Consider the following 16753-nt stretch of genomic DNA (forward strand, 5'->3'; position numbering starts at 1 on the left):
AGGTCACTACCTCCAAGGTCAAGATTGCTACATTCCCATGAGTAAGAAATAAAGCAGGGGAGGCAAGAGACCTGCATGGATGAGCAAGAAGCTTCTGGAAAAACTCCAATGGAAGAAGAAAGTTCACAGTATGAGGAAAAAGGGACCGGCCACTTGGGAGGAATATGGGAACATTTCTAGTGTATGTAGGGATGCAACAAGGAAAGCTAAGGCCCTCTTGACGTTAAATCTGGCAAAGGATGTGAAAAATAACAAGAAGGGTTTCTCCAAATGCATCAGCAGGAAACGGAACACCAGGCAAAATGTGGGCCTGTTGCTGAATGTGGTGAGTGACCTAGTGACAGAAGATATAGAGAAGGTGGAGTTACTCTCAGCAAGTTTGCTGATGATACAAAACTGGGAGTAAGGGCTGACACACCAGAAGGCTCTTTATATCTGTTTTCCTGAGAACTGGGAGGACTGAAACAGTATACAAAAACTGTTTAAAATGTGGGAATCATAGAATCATGGAATCAGCCAGGTTGGAAGAGACCTCCAAGGTCATCCAGTCCAACCTATCACCTAGCCCTATCCGATCAACTAGACCATGGCACTAAGTGCCTCATCCCGTCTTCTCTAGAATATCTCTAGGGACAGCGACTCCACCACCTCCCTGGGCAGCACATTCCAATAGGCAATCACGCTCTCTGTGAAGAACTTCCTCCTAACATCCAGCCTATACCTCCCCTGGCACAACTTGAGACTGTGTCCCCTTGTTCTGCTGTTGGTTGTCTAGGAGAAGCAGTCTGCTGGTGGAAAAACATGAACTCATACCATTATGATTAAAATATAGTCAGGCATGTGGAAAGATTAGGAGCTTTGTGCTTGAAATCAGGGTAGATTATGCAAGATGTGTCAAGTGTAGATGGAGCAATTGTGTTAATTAAAATTTGATTAGTTCTGTTTATATGTAATTTGGAGGCCATATCCAAATAACTAAACGAATTTATGACTGGAAGCATTGGCAACTGAAAGAACATAACCACTTTTTGGAAAAGCCTTTCTTAGAAGGGATATATTATTTCAGTTAAAAAAAAATTAAAAAAAGGCATCTTCAGAAGCCATATGATGTGCTAGCATGGTATGTGCTCTACCCATTTAAAAGTATATTATGTACTTGGCAAAATTACTTTTGATAAAAAAAATTCTAATGCTGAAACTTTACAGATTAGAAAAAGAGTGTTTCTGCAGAAACAAGGAAATGAATGAGAAGACTGAGGAAAAGAAGAAGGTAATTAAAGATCTCTCTGAGAGACTAGAGCACAGTGAAAAAACCTGCAGAGAATTACAGGAGAAACTGGCAACGGTAAGACAAAACCCTTGTTGCACTCACTGTTTAGGGTACTATGAACATAATCTGCCTTTACTGTGCTTGAGCTGTGGAGGAATTCTGCCATTGTACTACTCTGATTTTACTTATGCTAATTTCTGTTGCAAAATATGCTGTGTCAGTCTGAGCTGAAATTCCCCCCACACCAACAATAACCAGGCTAGCTTAGTCTGGAAGTGAATGAAAGCTGTATTTACAAGCAGATCTACAGTCTATGATGAAATGCAATGAATATGTACACATATACACTATTCACAACATTTACAAATATATACAATCAACAGAAAAGTACAACCAAGGGAAAAAAAAACAGCAAACAGCTTGTTTCCTCTCAGATGGAGCGAAGAAAGGAACAGGGACTCTGAGGTGACTCAGGGCTCTCAGTGTTCGTAGGGTTCGTGCACTGTAGATCTCATGGACTCTCCTCTTGGGCACGATGTAATACTGTACAATGAATTTAACCTTTCTCAGCTAAATTTAGATTTCTTTGTGGAATACACTGAATTTCACCATTTTCTTGCATCACCCAATAAGCGTGACCAGGACCTTTAGCAAAAACCACCCCTCGGACAGCTTTGGCCTCCCCTGAAGGAGAAAATACCCAAACAGTTTTGCCTAACAGATTCTTTTCTCTGATAACAGGAACTCTATCACCTTCCTCCTTTTGCAACAAATCTGATTGGGCAGGTCCAGCTCGATTCACTGAACCTCTACTATTCACCAACCAGGTTGCTTGTGCCAAATGCTTCTCCCAATTTTTCAAAGATCCACCCCCCATGGCTTTGAGAGTGGTTTTCAGCAAACCGTTGTAGCATTCAATCTTCCCTGAGCGGGTGCATAGTAGGGAATGTGGAATATCCACTTGATGCCGTGCTCTTTGGCCCAGTTTTTCACAAGATTGTTCTTGAAATGAGTTCTGTTGTCTGACTCAATCCTCTCTGGAGTTCCGTGTCTCCACAGGATTTGTCTTTCCAGACCAAGAATGGTGTTACGTGCAGTTGCATGAGGAACTGGATAAGTTTCCAGCCATCCAGTGCTTGCCTCTACCATAGTCAGCACATACTGCTTACCAGATGGAGAACGAGGTAGAGTGATGTAGTCAATCTGCCAGGCTTCACCATACTTGGACTTGGACCATTGGTCACCATACCATAAGGGCTTGATCCGCTTTGCCTGCTTAATAGCAGCACAAATGTCACAGTCATGGATGACTTGCATGATAGCATCCATGGAAATGTCAATGGATCTGTCACGAGCCCATCGGTAGGTTGCATCTCTGCCTTGATGTCCTGACGAGTCATGGGCCCACTGAGCTAGAAAGAGCTCACCTTGGTGTTTCCAGTCAAGATCAGGATCAGGATCAGAGTTTGTGTCCACTTGGGAAACTCTTGCGGCTGGATCTGCCTGATGGTTGTGTTGTTGTTCTTCAGTAGCTTTGCTCTTAGGAATGTGAGCATCGATGTGTCTCACTTTCACTGGGATTCTCTCAATGCGAGCAGCAATGTCTTGCCACAGATCTGCAGCCCACATTGGCTTTCCTTTCCTCTGCCAGCCATTCTTTTTCCAGTCTTTTAGCCAACTCCACAAGGCATTGGCTACCATCCATGAGTCAGTGTAGAGATAAAGCTTTGACCATCTCTCACGTTCAGCTACGTTAAGAGCTAGCTGGACAGCTTTTACCTCTGCAAATTGACTGGATTCTCCTTCTCCATCTCTCGCTTCTGCAACTCTGCGCGTTGGGCTCCACACTGCAGACTTCCACCTTCGCTTGTTTCCAACCAGACAACAGGAACCGTCTGTGAACAAAGCATATCTCTTGTCATCAGACAGATCACTGTAAGGAGGAGCTTCCTCAGCGCGAGTTACTCTCTCCTCCACCAAACCAGGCCTTTCGAGATTTCCCATTCAAGCTCTCTGTGTTATCAGAGCCATCCACTTAGACCAGGTAGCATCTGTTGCATGATGTGGTAAAGAACCTTTGCCTTTGAACATCCAATTCAGAACTGGCAATCTAGGAGCTAGAAGAAGTTGTGACTCAGTTCCAATCACTTCAGAAGCAGCTTTCACTCCTTCATAAGCAGCTAAAATCTCTTTCTCTGTTAGAGTGTAAGTTCACTTCTGAGCCTCTGTAGCCATGACTCCAGAAACCAAGAGGATGTCCACATGTCTTTCCTGGAGCTGTTTGCCATAAGCACCAGGTTGGACCATTGTTCTTAATGTCTGGACCAGTTTGGACAGGTCCCAGACCCATCGCTTGGACTACCTCTCACTTTATCTGGTCAAAGGCTTAAAGATGACAAAGTAGAGCGGTTTTTACTCTTAGCTTATCTGGAAAATCTTACCTCCTCCAGTTGTGTAGTAGAATTTTGAATATTTCTATACTTAACCAGTGTAAACATTTTTTTGATACTGGCTTGCAAATTTAACTGCTTTCTGTCTCATGGAGCTATGAGTATGGAAGGTGAATCTGGTTTCCTGCAGCTGACAGGCTTTGTGCTAGTCAGTGAGCCAGGAGCAGAGATTGGCATAAGATGATCTGTAGACTTTTTAGTGTCTTCTCTTCAAGTTGATGGAATTCTTCCATGCATTATCTTAGTGTTATACACTTCCCAGACAAATTGCTAACTAATAAATTGAAGAAAAAAATAAATCAACTTCCCCTTTCCCTTCTGGCAGAATCACAGCTTCTTCCATGAAAGTATTAATGTGTTGAAAGGCATTTGCTGGCCTAGTTAATCTGAACCTTATCAAGCAGAAAAAGGAATACAAAGAGACAAAAGTAACCGTCTCCTCTAACTACAGTCAGTAATGATTGCTATTTATTAATATTACATGCAATTCCAAGATGATAGATTTTTACAGGGAAACTTGAGTGTTTGCTAGCTATCACTGTGATAGGAGTTTTCATTTTGTCTTAATTAGTAAAATGAGTGTCACACCAGATAAGAATTCAGGACAAAATTCTGCTCATGATCAAGGTTTCTGACAGTGGCAACAGTATTAAGTGGTGTACTCAGAATGAATATTATATTATTGAAAGGTAAAAAGCAGGATAGATTTTCTCAGTTAAAAGCTGTCTTATTCATAGAGTTAGTAGTTTTAATTGTTTTACTGGAAGGATTTCAAACCACAAGACAGTGTTGAACAGGTAATGAAAATACTCATTTTCTGAGGAGTTGTATTAGTAGTCCCCTATGGGATTAAATTTTTATCACCTTGGATGGCTTTGTATTTTTCCTGAAGACTTTTGTATTTGTTTGGAAAGCAGAAGTGACTGTGTGTGGTCTTGTTTACTCAGTCTGGGCAGCTTTTTATTATTCTTTCTAAAATGAAAAAGTGGAAGACTCTATCAGAACCTAAGTATAGTTACCTTAGTTCCTTTCTAGTATTTTACACTATTGTTAAACATAGTCTAAATATGTCCTTTCCGTTCCAATCTAATAATTGTACATTGGTTTCTTACTGTGCTGTTGTAATACAAGTTAATGTTTTTGTTTGTAAAATATTTGGGAAATATAACCAAACCATTGGTTTGTTTTTAGAGAATCAGACTTCACAGGGATGTAATAAGTTTTTTGGAAACTTCATGTGAAAAAGAATTTTTTTTCTTTTTTTTTTTTTTAATTTAATGGCTCAGTTAAATAGTATAGTATACTATACTATAATAGTATAGAATAGTATAATAAAGTAGTTATGCTGCTTTAATTTTAAATATCAGTTTGTGGCAGAAGTTTGCCAGAAATGTACATGGATCAAATGTGGTAGGATCTGCTGTTATCAATGAAACTGTTATGAATGTTCAGCATGAGCAAGCTCTCAAGATTTATGTTATGTTTTTCTCTGGAAATTGTTCTCAAGCTTGTCATTATTTTCAGCAAGGTTTAAAAAAAATTTTCTAGCTTGAAGAATAAGAATTTGGAAAAAAGACCATTGTGATTCTGAACTTGCTTTAAATTGAAGCAGCCCCAGCTGTATTCTTGCTCCATGGAAAGAGTAGGAAGTGTCTCACTAGTTTTAAAAGTTACTCAGGATACTTGCATGTCTGGCTCCTGGAATGGGTGATACTTAATTCTTAGTACTGAACAAGTGTGAGACACTGAACCTTTAATTTTGGAGAAATGTATATGGAACTTTGGGGAACTTGCCAATTTACCAGAATGTACATTGGAAAGTTGAAGTCACTAAAAATAGTGTATTATAGTAAAATTTCCTTTAATAAGGGAGGATTGTGTATTCCTGAGCTCTGCTTGTGTGTAGATACTGTCAGGAGTAGCGTAATTAATGTGTAAATAGTGTAATAGATTACACTCTGAGCCTGTCTCTTTCTGTGTGGCATATAAATCTTTCTCTTGCAACGATGCATGCGGTCTTGCTGTGTATGTCTGGCTGTCTATAATAAGCCTTGTAGGTTATCGTAAGCTGAAAGTCAGAACAGAAATGGTTGAGAGTCTAGTTCCTAGACATAGGCATTAACCATTATTCTTTGACGGAAGTGTTTTAAGCATTGACTGAACAGTCAGTGAAGCACACAGAAGACTTGAGATTCTGTCCTACATATTCTGCAGAGTACAGTCCAGTACACAAGGACAGATGCAAATCTCCTCAAGATGATTTATTATGAACAGAGTTCTATTTCAGTTTAAAAAACCTGAAACACAGCCTACATTAATTTTGTGCCAATAACTATTAAATGTTACGCTATCTTGATTCTTGTTTTGCTTTCCTTAACTCAGGGGTGGAGTGTTCCTACCCAGATGCTATTTCTGTTACTGTCCTAATTTAAAAAGACCAATCAGTCTGAAGCATGTGGTTAAATGATCTTCTACAAAGAAACCAATTTTGTAATTTATTCTGGAAGTGGAGAGGTCACTCAAGCTACTATATCCTGGTGTTTGAAGACAGACATCTAAAAAATTCATTTAAAGTTGCTGTTTCTTGAAATACTTTATCTGACTTAAAAAAACCCCAACCAACTGACCAAAAAACCCCAAACAAACCCCTAAAATAAAAGATACTTCATAACATTCTTTTCTGATCTGAGTTAGAACAGAATTAATTCTGTTCAGTGATTCTACTTTTTACCTCAATCTCTTCTAAGTAATTGCACTTTCTGCTGAAATTAACAGCATGTTTTCTTAGTGTCTGCTTCTTGTAGTAACAATGTTTCTACGTAGTACCAAGGATTGGTATGTAGACCAAGGTCCCTGCTAAATCTTGTGTACTATGTTGAAGCTGCACAGCTAAAGGCTGCGCTTGCAGGGAGGATTGGGCAGGACAGGTGATCCTAAACTGACCAGCAAGGTATTCCATATATATGTCATATTCAGTGTAAAGCTGAGCTCCTGAGTTCAGTTACCATTTCCAGTTGCCACCTCAGTTTGGGAACTCCCCAATGCCTGCCACAGCATCAGTGGTGAAAGCAACTGATTTCCATCTCAGGGTTGGGTTTGATACGGGTTTTGTATATATTTAATTTTATTATTATTTTAATTAAACTGTTTTTCTTTTCCAATCCACTTAAGTTGTCTCTCTCTTATTCCCTTTCTCTTCTCCTTTGGGAAGGGAAAGGGGCTAATAGAGTTCTTCATTTGTTCAGTGGCTGGCCCAGCCCTAATCCATGACACATTCTCTCTGAATTTCTTAGAAATTTTATTAAATGTACACATGGCTGAACACTGTTTAAAGATACCTCTGTAGACTTGGAAAATTCTCGTTAAGCTAAGAAAATAAAGAAACTCTTAAAGTATTCAATAGTTAGATAACTTGAACAAAAGTAAATAGCAGCCTAAGGATGGAGATTGTCAGTGATGGTTTTGCTTGTTGTTTTTATTGCAATTGATGCTTGGTTGCTTAAAATTTGTACTACTATTCTTCTATTCAGAACATCACTCAAGTAAAAACCATTTTTTTTTTTTAGCTGTGGAGCAGTCATTTAGAGCCATTTTGGTTCCCCAGGGTCATGCCTGCTAAACCTTCTGATGCCTTTGTAAAGAATTTACTCAAATGCTTTTCAAGGAATGTCTGAACATGTTGCTTTTTGGTGGACGCATGGTACTTGTGGTACTTACTTTGCTGTCACCATATGGGATTTGTACAGCAGACGCAGTGGGTGAATTAGTGCAGTACAGCCACAGAGGAAGGTCCCTGTAACTGTAAACAAAGTAGAGAAAATACCTTTTAGAATAATGACAATTCATTTGACATTCATGACAGGGACTGTACCTCAGTTCCCTGCATAATACTACTGGGATTTTGATAAATTAGTTTTGAAAAGGCTTTGAACTTCTGTCTACATGCTTATTTTTTAAATCTTACAGAACTTGAGATATGGATGGGCATTTGCAGCATCAGGTCATGTGGGCTGTTCTGGTAGTGTGCATAGAACTTGCATTTGCTTTATTCAACAATGGCTTTTGGAAAATACTGGAAAGTCGATGGGATTTGTTGCGAAGCGGAAATATTAATAACCCTTATGATAATAATAAATTATATTGCAAATGGGTATTAATAAAAATATTAGTAACCCTTTATTAATGAAAATTGCCAAAACTTGTTAAATAGGATTGTTGTACAGTTGGAATATATCTTTACAATGGGAATATGCAGTTTTAGGGCAAAATACAAACAATTTTATGCAAACTAGGAGTCAAAAACTTGGAAAGAAAAGTCCCTGAGAGCAGATAGTGCTCAATTACAGTGGGGGGAGGCTCGGTAAGGACCTTTAAACACAAAGGGCAATGAGTTGATTACTCATAGCTGGTTTTACCCACATGGGGAATGCTGCTGCTGCTGTATTAGCTTTGGGGCACTCTTTGTATGGCACTGGCACGGCAAATTGCTGGCAAGGAGAGTTTACCACCTGGTCCCAGGCTGATCTGGCTTCAGCAGATGGCGGGCAGTTAACGATACTCTTCGCGTTGGGCACTTACTTGGTTTCTGGGTAAACTGAGGCACGGCACGATTCTAGTGGAAAGGGGAAGCAGGCTAGGTGGATCCAGCTTCTAGGCTTGTGGCTTCTCTGGTTTGTTGTGTGTGGCTTGTAGTTTTATCCCAGGCTCTGGACCAGGCACTCGAGGCAGGGCAAGGCAACTCGAGGCAGCTTCATACAAGGCGGGTCCAAATAGGCTCGACAGCAAGATTTGAAGCAAGGCTTGAAGCAAGGTTTGAGCAAGGCAAAGGCGACTACCAGGTCAACCTCTATATACGTCTGGCCAGTGATCGGTTGGTCCAGTGGGGCACTGAATCTAACGTGTAGCTGCCCAATGGAAAGGTGTTCTGCCAGGCTATAACCATAAAAGGCAGAAACAAAGAGCTTGTATCTGGGGAAGCAGTGGTCAGCTTACATGCTCTCACCCCAGATAAACAGCTTATCTATCAGACAGGCAGGAGTCCTGTCCCCTTTGTTCTTTTTCTGCATTGCCCTGTTTTTCTGCAGGAAGGAGGGGACAGAAAAGGACCTTGTCTAGACATCTGAAGGGCTTTCTGGGTTTGTACTGGGCTATGTCATGGCCCTACCATGACAGACTTCATTTCTGTTCTGGAACATGTGATAGAATGATGCCAAAATCAAATACTGATAGTTAGAAAAAATATCTCTGAAGCCAAGGTAGTAGGGATGTGCCCATATTAATGCATATACTCTATTTCTGGAAGATTATCCTAATTCTGACATAGTAGCTGGAATAACTTTTATAAGTAGTAGCTTTTCGTGATAATTTTAGTCATTCTTACAGATGAAGGCACAAAGCGTTTGGAAAAAAGATCTTTCTTGTGGTTGGAGTCTACAGTACTTGTAAAGAAAAATACTTAGCTTCTATTTATTTCTTTAAAAGTACAGTTGTATTTTTGAATTGACAGTTTCGTAAATATGTTGCCAAACACATTTTTCTACAAAAAATTCTTTTGTCCTCAAGGGCTATTTTGTGATAATAGGAGCCCTTCTTAAGGATATCAAGTTTGACTGGGGGAAGCACTATATATGCTACAATTCAGCATATTGTTTGGTTTCTAGCCTCCTGTTCTGAGTATTTTGTGAGAAAGGGATTTGCATTTGGGGGATATTGGAAATATTCCTAATACATTTTGAGAATTTTAAATCTCAAGTGTTTGTGCAGACTTCACAAGAAGACTTCACCGCTGATCTCAGTAATCTGGGATTCCTGAAGGCAGGTTCTACCAGTGAAGACTGAGGTGGAAAAAGGTGGTGAGAAGGCCTTTTCTCTGTCCTAATTGCTAGATCTTCTGCCCTGTTCAGCAGCAGGCCCACATCTTGCCTAGTCTTCCTTTTTCTAGTGATGCATTTCAGGAAGCCTTTCCTGTTGCCCTTTATGACCCCTGCTGGATTCAGCTTTAGGTGGATTTTGACTTTCCTAAGCATATCTTCATGCTTGCATGATGTCTCTATTTCTTCCAGGTCACTTATGCCTGCTTCCACCTCCTTTATGCTTCCTATTAATATTTTCATTTAGTCAGGAACTCCTTGTACATCCATACAGGCTTCCTGCTGCCTTTGATTTTCAAGGTAATTTTCAAGGATCCATCTCCAAGGTCAAGAATAGTCCATCCTAATGTGAGGGAAGTCAAGCAATGTCAGCAGAAGGCTTACTTCACAAGTGTTCTTTCACCTGTTTATATTAATGTGATCTGGGAAGCAAACTCTCTTTACTTAAAAACTTTAGCACTGTCACCTGGTTTCCCGTTTGAAGTAATTAGGGAACACTCATACCAGTGCTTTTCCAGTAGTTCTACAGGACTGGCATCCCCTAACACTAATACAATGATGAATGGGGTTACTGACAGAGAGGTAATCTCATCTCTTGAAATAGCTGGATCTGACAGAAGATACCTTCCAGCAGTTACAGTGTGTTATGTTTGACTTACACACTTGTGGACTCCATTTCTCTTTTCAAAGTAGAGAGTTATGTGTATTTGCTGTTGTTCAGACTGAAGAAAACTAAGGGAGTTACAGCTATCAAATGGGTGCTAATGGAGAAGATGGAGCTACTCTCCTTAGAACTGTGCAGTGAAGGTATGAGAATAAAACAGAAGTTTTAGAAGGGGAAACTCTAATTGCCTGTAAGTTAAAAAATAACTTCAGAACAAGGATTGTGCGGTATTGGATAAAATTGTCTGGAAGACCTGTTGAACTGTATCCTAGAGAATACTCAACTGAATAAGGCTATGAGCAACTGGGCCTGACTTCAGACATGGTTCTGCTTTGAGGGACAAGTGGGACCAGATGACCTCCAGAGATCCTGTCAGCTTAAATTACTCCATGATTTTGTAACTCTACACATTCTTATTAAATACTTGTCAGTGAGACTTAAATTAAATCGGAATGTTCAGGCCCTTTTGGACTCAATCCTGTGTTTCAGACACTGTGGTTCACAGTATTTTTCTTCAGCTTATGATAACTGGGACAATAATTGAAAATGGGAGTTAGTGAGGAAAGATACTAAATACTGTGCAGCTGAAATGTAGGAAAATGGCTAAGCTAAGGAATTTCCTTTTGGTCTTTATTGGTGTTGAAGAAGAGACTGAAATTGGCTTAGGGAGTGTAAATGCAGTTAGCAAACAAAGCAGAGAGGAGTGGTAATGGCTGAAATGACTGGAATATAGAGACTAAGTTGTGGTAAATTAAGTTACCAAAGGAAAAAATTGGATGAAGAGATTGAAAAAATAATATCACATTTGACATTTCCATGGGAATAGGTTTTTCCGGGAATATTCAGTCTGATCTTGTCTGTGCTAGAGTGGTTTATGTAAAAAGAATATTTATTTTACTGTAATGCTATAATAAAACTTTATTTTCTTATTTGTAATATGTAAGGTCTTCAAGATTATATCAGTCATGATAGTAAATGGTTTTAATGTGTTTGCATCCTATAAAATGTTTTTAGTGGAGCTCAGCAATTGCAAGCTCTATTTATTTGGGTAATCTTAAAAAGTAAGAGTTAAAACTTGGTTATTTTCAAATACGTAGAAGTAGTTTGGAAATCTGTTAAGAAGCATAGTACAAATTCCCACACAAGGAAAGGCGTGTAAATGCTACGGGGGACCTAACATTGAAATACACATATGAATAATATATTAGTTGATGTACAGTACATATAATTAAAATTGAAAGAGTAAAGCAAATTTATAAAATATTTAAGCTGAATGGTGAAGAGCACTGCAGAGAATTAAATGCATTTCTTGGTTTTTTTTTAGCCTGACAGTTTTATGCTACCAGTATGTAGCAGTTTTCCTGGGGAGAATGTTTTCCACACTTGAGAGATTGACTGGATCCTTACACATGCAGTGAAGCATAACTAAAGCAATAGTTTATAGATATGATAGAAAAGACTAGGATTTTTCCCAATACAAAAAGAATAGCCTTCCATCACCAAGTGGAAATGGAAATGAATCAAATATGTGTTAGAATTTAGAATAAAACTAAATGGAGTAATGAAAAGTAATGAGACATCTCTGAGCATAACCTTTGTCATAAGAAAATTGTGAAGTTATTTAGATCTATTTTTCTCTTGAATTGGGAGGGGAGGGGTTGTCTGGTGGTGGTTTTGTTTTGTTTTGTTGTATGTGTCTTTGTTTTTTTCCGTAAGCTGCTGAGATGTATTACTTTTTTTTGTCAGTTGGCTACTAAAATTGCACATTCTTTAGAAGTCCAAGAAGTCCAACATATGTCCAAGAGGATGTTGATCTTGTCTGAAATTAAAGATGCAAGTTTCAATATCAAATATAGATTCAATGAATTATTTTGTATAGTCTTTTTATTGTACTGATTAAAAAATCTGAGCTGTCATCAGAATAAAGCCATTGTCGTATTTGAACAATAGGCTGTGCTTAGCAAACAGTTTTCTTTAAAAAAAATTCAGTGATAGGAGCTGAAGGGCTTTGCTGCTTTATATTCCATGCATAAGGAGGAGTTTTTGATACTGAAGAAGCCATTATCAAGCATGGAAGATTCTAACAATTAAAGTAGGCAGGTTTGCAATGAGAATAGGTGTGGGATTTGACAAAGTGCCAAATTGTGATTTTTCTGGCCTGTCTGCCAGTAGGTTTTTGTCTTTCTCAATGCCCTTGTAGAGTGTAACAATAGACACCATTTCATTGCTTACATAAATGGGCAGTGGTTAATGAATGTTTGTTAAGATATTTTTAAAGTAGAAAATCAAGACTACTTTCTTTTTTAGTACAAACATTTTTTTTCTGTTGAGTACCTGAAGCCTCTTTATCTATTTTAAATGTTTCAGGATTCTGTGTTACTTAGTGATGTCATGTTAGGTCTCCTGATTCAAGAAAAGACTTAAGAGATGTATCAGGAGTTTAACTTTAAAGAGGAAAAACTACCATTGTGATCTGTATTTCCTCTGCTTACTGTTCTAATGGGCTTCTTTTTCCCTTTCTTGTCTTGTTTGTGTCTCCTGTCAAATAAAGGCCAAGAAACACCAGGTTTTTCTAACAGAGACGTATGAAAACAACATGAGAGAGCTGGAGTTACTCTTGGACAGCTTTGCTATGTCAGGCCAGCGGACAGCAGGTTAGTTGAAGGTATAAAATGACAGATGCATCTGTCAATGTTCCAAAGTCACTACATTGTGGGAATTCTGCAGATGCCTCTTGCATTCCCTCTTCTCAACATGCTTTGATTTGATGACATGATAAGAGCAGTTCTCACAGCAGTCAAATGGCCTTGCTAGCTGAGAAAGGGTGACTGAATGTGGACCTGCTGTTGTCAGCCCAGAGCTTGATTTACAAATGCTGGGGTGTATATGATCGGTCAGAAAAGGGCTCACTTGCTGTGCTCTAAATCCAACTGAGAAAAAAGTCCTTACAGTATACCTGCAAAGGGAACAGATGTTTTGCCTGAACTGAGCCAAATTTTGAGGCAACCTTCAGCAACTTAAAGGTCATATATTCAAAAAGGTTGTGTAGGACACATGATAGAACACAGTGCTTCTTACTGTTGATTGTGCTACGTGGCATTAATTTGGTCTAATATAGAACTAATAATTCTTTGTATTAATTAAAATTAATTGCAAGTTAATGGTTGCCACTCTACTACCTAGCTTTATATATATTTATTATATCAAACTCAAGCTACTGCCTGAGCAGTAGCTACATTTGAAGCGGTGAATAACATAAACAAGCACAAGTTTAACATCAAAGCTAGTAATTTTTTAAAGGTGAAAATAGTACACTCAAAAAGACCTTCATTTAAACTATGTATAAAAGTTTTCTCCATGTGATTCCTGTTAGAATATCACATACTAGTCACAAAATACTTCCAAATTACAGGGCACTAAGGTAGAAGAAAACAGGCAAATCATTGCTTATAAAGCAGATAGGTTTGGTTTTTATAAATTGTGGTATGTCTCTGCGCTTTTTAGCAACAGTAGACATAAATGGGTCGTGTAACACCATTCAGTTTTTGTCTGTTCAAGAAAGATCATTTATTGGGTTTTTTTAGGCCTGGTACTGTTAAAATGAACTCCTTGATATTTCTGCTGTCCTTGAGAGCCTACCCCTGAGTATATGATGCATGGTTTCCTCATATGGACTAAAGGATTTTTTTTTATTTGGGAGTGGGTATCAGTTTTATTCTGTAATTATAAATGTAATTCCCATGGATAATACCTCTAAGTTTACTGTAGATACGTCAGACTGAAAAGCTTTTCAAAACTGGATGTTTTCCTCTGTCGTGCAAAGTTTCACACGCCCACAGGGCTTCAGCAGTTCTGGGCGAGCTGGATGCTGCTGCCGAAGTGCCGTTTCCAAAGCAGTAATTGTTTTTTGGGTAGATTTTCTTTTTTCCCTAGTGGTAGACCTTGAAGAGAACAGATATGACTTGTTTCTGTAATACTAAGGATTCAGTAATAGTAACTTCAGTATTAATTTGCTTTGTTTAAGGTAAACTTTGAAAAATCTTATTTAAAGAGATTTTTAAGCTTCAGCATCTCTGCAGAGGTTCAGTTGAGGGAGAAAGTAAAATTTATCTGTACTGTGAATTGCGTAGAGCTAGTATTAAAAAGGATATTAAGACATGTGTTCTACATATTTACTATGCTTCTAAGTGTGAAGCTTAATTTTTTAATGCTATTGCCTTCTTATGTTGTACTAATGAATTTATTGTGTAGCCATATTTCTTTCAATTTAAATAAAAAGTGTAATCATCTTTGAAATGGGAATGTCTAGGTGCCAGTAAAATTAAAAATCTTAAATAAATTTTTGTCGTGTAATTATCAGATGAGAGGCTACATAAGACGCAGCTGGTTGAGCAATCTTTCTTCTTTTAGTTACAACTTTCAACTTACATATTTGAGAGATCTGCTTAATCTGTGATATTAAAGGTCTAGCCCCATCATTTGGGCTTACTGGGCTGTGATTTTTGGGCTGCACAGGAAAGATAAAAGAAGACTTTATAAAGTGCTTTTAAAATATTTTAAAAAGTTTTCTTTCTCTTCATACATTCCAAAATGACAAGCATAAATCCACATCTTCTCCTTCTTAAGTGACCTTTATAAATTCTCCACAACATTGTTATTTGAACTGGACAATTTGCACAATCTCCGCTTGTGTTTGTTCAGTTTTGTCAAATTTTGAAATTATTCAGCAACAGAGTTTATGTTCAGGAAAGTTTACCTTCATTTCAGGAAAAAAAAACCCAAAACAGTTGTGGTTGTAGTAATTTGGAAAAAAATAGTATTTTTTTTTTCCTCTGCAACAAGATCTATGCACAATATGGGACATTAGTGGGGCACTAGTGAGAAGTCACTTGCAATTTGGAAGACAGGACTGGAGCCATGTGCATCCTTAACTGTAGATGGTGCAAAGTGATAAAATTGACAAAAAAGCATTACTAGTGTTTTTCTTAAATGTGAAATGGAAACTTCTCACAAAAAGTCAGATTTTTATGAACTGATTTATAAACTGGTTTTATGAACAGATTTTATGTAACTGCTGTTTGGGACGTTTCTAGGATTCAGAGGTTTGATTAATGTCAGCAGAGTCTCATTAGGAAGGTATTGCTCTTCTCTGACTAGGTTTTTGAACACTGGTGCATAGATGCTGGAGTGGCTGATAGGACAGAGCACAAGTCTGTTACTGGGGACACGTTCTTTTTAAATTCACATATGTTATGTAGAGAAGATCTTGCTCCCATTAATGAAAGCAATCCTGCAAACCTGCATTGCAAACTCCTGGCAAAGCTGCCAGCCTGTGGCTTGGACAGGAGCACTTTGTGCTGGGTTAAGAACTCTCTGGACGGCTGGGCCCAGAGAGTGGTGGTGAATGGTGCCACTTCCAGCTGGCAGCCTGTCACTAGTGGTTTCCCCCAGGGATCAGTGTTGGGCCCTATCCTGCTCAGTATCTTTACTGATGATCTGGATGAAGGGATTGAGACCATTATCAGTAAGTTTGCAGATGACACCAAGTTGGGAGCAGGTGTTGATCTGTTAGAGGGTAGGAGGGCTCTGCAGAGGGACCTTGACAGGCTGGACAGATGGGCAGAGTCCAAGGGCATGAGATTTAACACATCTAAGTGCTGGGTTCTACACAGTTGCCACAACAACCCCATGCAGAGCTACAGGCTAGGGACAGAGTGGCTGGAGAGTGGCCAGGTAGAAAGGGACTTGGGGGTACAGGTGGACAGTAGGCTGCGCATGAGCCAGCAGTGTGCCCAGGTGGCCAAGAAGGCCAATGGCATCCTGGCCTGTATCAGGAATAGTGTGGCCAGCAGGAGCAGGGAAGTCATTCTGCCCCTGTACTCAGCACTGGTTAGACCACACCTTGAGTACTGTGTCCAGTTCTGGGCCCCTCAGTTCAAGAAAGATACTGAGTTGCTCAAATGTGTCCAGAGAAGGGCAACAAAGCTGGTGAGGGGTCTGGAGCATAAGCACTATGAGGAGTGGTTGTTTTAGCCTGGAGAAGAGGAGGCTCATGGGAGACCTTATTTCTGTCTACAACTGCCTGAAGGGAGGCTGTAGCCACGTGGAGATTGGTCTCTTCTCCCAGGCAACCAGTGACAGAAGGAGAGGACACAGTCTCAAACTGCACCAGGGGAGGAAGAAATTCTTCACAGAAAGAGTGATTGACCATTGGAATGGGCTGCCCAGGGAGGTGGTGGAGTCACCGTCCCTGGAAGTGTTTAAAATAAGACTGGAGGAGGCACTTTAGTGCCGTGGTTTAGTTGATTAGATGGTGTTGGGTGATAGGTCAGATTTGATGATCTCAAAGGTCTATTTCAACCTGGTTAATTCTGTGATTCTGATTCTGTGACACAAGTTTGACAGTAACAGTTGGCTGGCAAATCAAAATGGAAAATAGTGTCCCATTTGAATAGTGCTCTGTTTTCTGGTATTATCCAAGCATTGGGAGTGAAGAGAC

The 16753-nt window shown here is 39.2% G+C and overlaps 1 protein-coding gene across 1 annotated transcript in view; it reads left to right on the plus strand.

The window, feature by feature from the left end:
* Positions 1-16753, plus strand: part of CCDC171 (coiled-coil domain containing 171) — a 148956-nt gene that overhangs the window by 40643 nt on the left and 91560 nt on the right. Inside the window, 2 exon segments of the mRNA XM_054397577.1 lie at positions 1207-1345; positions 12806-12908. Coding sequence (XP_054253552.1) covers positions 1207-1345; positions 12806-12908 — 242 coding nt within the window.

The sequence above is a fragment of the Indicator indicator genome, chromosome Z (assembly GCF_027791375.1).
Source record: "Indicator indicator isolate 239-I01 chromosome Z, UM_Iind_1.1, whole genome shotgun sequence".
NCBI lineage: Eukaryota > Metazoa > Chordata > Aves > Piciformes > Indicatoridae > Indicator > Indicator indicator.